The sequence below is a fragment of the Trichoderma virens genome, assembly GCF_000170995.1.
Source record: "Trichoderma virens Gv29-8 chromosome Unknown TRIVIscaffold_90, whole genome shotgun sequence".
In the NCBI taxonomy this organism is placed as follows: domain Eukaryota; kingdom Fungi; phylum Ascomycota; class Sordariomycetes; order Hypocreales; family Hypocreaceae; genus Trichoderma; species Trichoderma virens.
Window position 1 is genome coordinate 672903 of NW_014013659.1, and position 3650 is coordinate 676552.

Here is a 3650-nt window from a genome sequence, read left to right on the forward strand (position 1 = left end):
ATCGGCCCATCTGATCCATCTACGATCAGTCACACGGAGCGTAAATCTCACGCCGAAAGGGCTGGATGTAGTGTAGAGGTAAAGTATGTCGAGATGTGTGTGCGAAGCGAGCACGGAGTACGTACATGTATTGACAAACGGCCGATCTCCCAGATCAGACGATCGGCTACGCTCCACCCGTTTCTTCCTTTCCTTCTGTCCAGCAGTCTAGATGCCGTCGATTTGGTTCTAGGCGTTCGGAGGTTATCCTACTTCTTGTCATAGTAGCCTATGGTCGAGTAACGTCGGTGAGTACGAGTACATCTGATATAAGCCAAGAAATCTCACACGAGGGTTGCAGCGTCCCAGAATCGGGAATCGTCCTTTGACCAAAACGTCAACATACCCGGCCGTTGCCGAGGGGGCGTGCCAGTATGAAAAGGACTAAGGAAATGGGATACCCCTTTGTTTTCGAGCTTCGCCCTTCTTGGCGTGATATTATACCAGCAATTTGTACTAGTGCTTTGCATGGGCATGGTGGCTGGGAAGCTTCCAACCCCCGCCGCATCTGATTATACTAGTATCGTGGCCAGATCTCGAGTCTATCATTTGTCATCCTTCAGAGATTTTCAAGTCAGAGTCGCCCACCACTGGGGCGGGCGTCTAGCTGTCATGAAAGAGGGTCTTGTGCAAGCGAGCTTGAGCTTCTCCTTGCAATCGCGGCTAGTGTCGCCTTATTGTAGCATTAGCTGGAATTGGTTCATGCACCTAGCCCAGCAACAAGGTGAGAAGAGACGGAGACAATGCGAAAACAGAGTACCGAATTCACCAGTCGGTGTGATGTCTCCCTATTCTTCCCTTTGCCTAGCCCAAGACATTCGCTGAGACCACCTATCATTGGCGGCTACTCAAGTTATACTCTGCTGGGAGACAACAACACGCGCTTCTGAATTCTCACACGTCTTTCCGTGGTGAAACGCGCATCCTACAGGTTAGGTGTTAGAGAATAACCTCAAAGTTTCCTCGAGTCATAATGACGCACGGCAAGGCAGGTTGTCAGAGTCGATGTCTCCGACCTCCCTGTCAAAATCAGGAAGCTTACTTGAACGAGCGAACCAGGCCTAATAACCAACACAACTGGCAGAGTAGCATCTGAGATGCTTGGCGATGCCTCCAGATCGAACAGCCACACTCTTCGCTAGTTGCCCGCTGTACGGTCGTGGGCGTGGAGCATTGAAGTCATTATTCCCTCGCACCCTCCAACCAAGAGAGACAGCTACACAAGTAAGATAGGGCAATATACACCGAGAGACCTCTGCGATAGGCAGGAGGAAATGCGTAACAACGCACGGAGAATGCCGCGAGTGCTACTCGTGCCCATCATCCTCAGCTGCTATGCCTATATATGGAAGCAAGCATGCTATGAGAGATGATGGGAAAGAGGCTGGGGTGGATGTCATCCAACGCCATTTCAAACCCTCGATCGCCCTACCAAGTGCCATAAGCTCGAATAGAAATGGTTGAATGGCAAGTATTCCATACCACCTTGCTATATACGAGTATATATTATGACCCTCTTCACGCGGCTTCAAAGTTTGTGCTTATCCTTGTGGCAATGGCCTGTATGGAAAGTGGTTGAGCCGGACGTGGTTTATACTGCGTAAATGTCCCATGCATGAAAATATCCCGAAAGCCCGAGACATCATTTGCCGATCAACGTCAAGTTAGTCAGACAACGTTCGGAGCTCATGTAGACCAGTAACAGATGGTAGCCCACATATTATTATTCGTATACGCATGCTGGCGATATGTACTCAGCCGACACGCCATGCTTCTGCCCTGTGCATGTGGTAGGGTCTGTCTGTTGTTCGGAGGAAGCTTCCAGCTTTGGAAATGGTCCATCTTTCGGATCAAGCTTGTGTGGCGTGCTAGTAAATGGCAAATTGCCTGCCACACCACACAAACTTCCAGATCATGCTACTGGTGGTGCTGCCTTGATGATTGCCACGAAGCAAATTGCCATACGTGAGCTTCTGGCGATTCGACGAAATTATTACAACCAAGATTCCATAATGGTGTGAGGAGGTGGAGCTCGCACATCCCTCCCTCCATGCAGGCAAGCTGTCTGCTGGGGGGTTCGGGTGAAGGGCTTAGAGGCCTTTAAAGTTGACCTGTGATGCCGATTTGCAGCCCAGATAAGTCGCCATGGTGCTCAAGGGGTAAGAATGGAGAAGGGGGCATGCTCGCTTAGACAGAAATGTGCCGAATACGGAATATCCAGAGAGATGATCCGTAGCATTGTCCTCCGCATCAAGTACAGTACGAGGAGCTGTTATTATTTTCAGCGGATCCTCGCTTGCTAATGAACGGTCTGGCAGCTGGACAGCCGATCTCCCAGTCTCGCAGTGGGCAATGTTAGTGTTGGACCCCGGCGTCGCACCTTTTCTTTCCCTTTTCTTTCTCTCTTCTTTCTCGGCCGCCAAGCAAGCAAAATTCATCGGGTCAATGGTCGCCGAGCCCAGCCACGCGCAAGGGTACAGAAGGAGACGAAGGATCACCATAAGAGCAGCAACAAAAGCTCATCACATTAGATGTGATTGTTCGCAAGACGTGCATGTACGAGGGCGAGGGCATGGCATGGCATGGCATGGCCTGGAGCGGCGGCTCATCATGGCTTGTACACAGACTAATGCATGCTAATTTCGTTGACTCGTAAACGGGCTTGCGATGGAGAAGGTTCGTGTCGGGCGCAGTGGTTTGGCGTGTGTGCGTGTGATCGAAAGAAAAAAAAAAAAAGCGACGTAAAAGTGGCTCTTGAGTGGGACGCCGTTTGATCGATCCATCAAGAACAGACAATCGGCGCTATTGAACGATACCGCTGCCTTAGTCAAAAGTGGACTGTTCTGCTTGGCGCCTTGCGCGCTCGGAACTGCAAGAATATTCGATCCTCCCAGCCTAGAAGCTAGAAGCACACGCCACGTGCGAATCCGACACCTGTGGGGTGTTCCATTGGCCCATGAATGGCTTTATCCGGCCAGGCCAGGGTCCCTACGCAGCCAAAGCAAATTTCTTGTTGATGCAGTCTGCGCGAGCTGAGGAGCCCCTTGTGAAAGGCAAAGGCTCTCTTGTTCCAGACCGAGCAGCCAATATATCCAACCCCGCTTTGCCCGTCTCATGACGACAAAGACTAGCCTGCCGTGCCTGTGTTGCGAAGTACTCGTTGCGTTGAGCAGAGACGGGACCTGTACAGTACGTAAGCCTTGGCCAAGCCGTCAAATCTTGTCCTGAAACCCCGGCGTACGCCATTCCTTTCGTTTGGCAAACGCCATGTAATCAGACCTGTCGGCCTTGGTGTGACTGCTCGTAGTCGAGTGCAGGTATAAGGACACAAAAGAACATGCCTCATGTTTGCCTATCTCTCTTGGACGGCTGAATGGCGTCTCTAGCAGGGATGCGGCCGGCTGGTTGCCCTGTGAAGGGAAGAACAAAATCGGGAAGAAGACCCGGACATTCCATGGGCTGACTGAGGTTGAATCTCCCGACGGCTACGAAAGAAGCCATCTGTATTTGTTGGATGTGTCCTTGATCCTCTTTGAATGCCACCTGCGTAGCAATGGATACAAATCTGATTGATATCCTTGTTATATGACGCGTGGAACACGAAAATTTGT

The 3650-nt window shown here is 51.0% G+C and overlaps 1 protein-coding gene across 1 annotated transcript; it reads right to left on the reverse strand.

The window, feature by feature from the left end:
• Positions 1–248: 248 nt before the first annotated feature.
• Positions 249–515, reverse strand: TRIVIDRAFT_227422 (uncharacterized protein; the record flags this gene model as incomplete). Its single annotated transcript, XM_014095293.1, has 2 exons — positions 249–268; positions 386–515. 2 exons carry the CDS (start codon positions 513–515, stop codon positions 249–251), a joined length of 150 nt encoding a protein of 49 aa, XP_013950768.1.
• Positions 516–3650: the final 3135 nt, after the last annotated feature.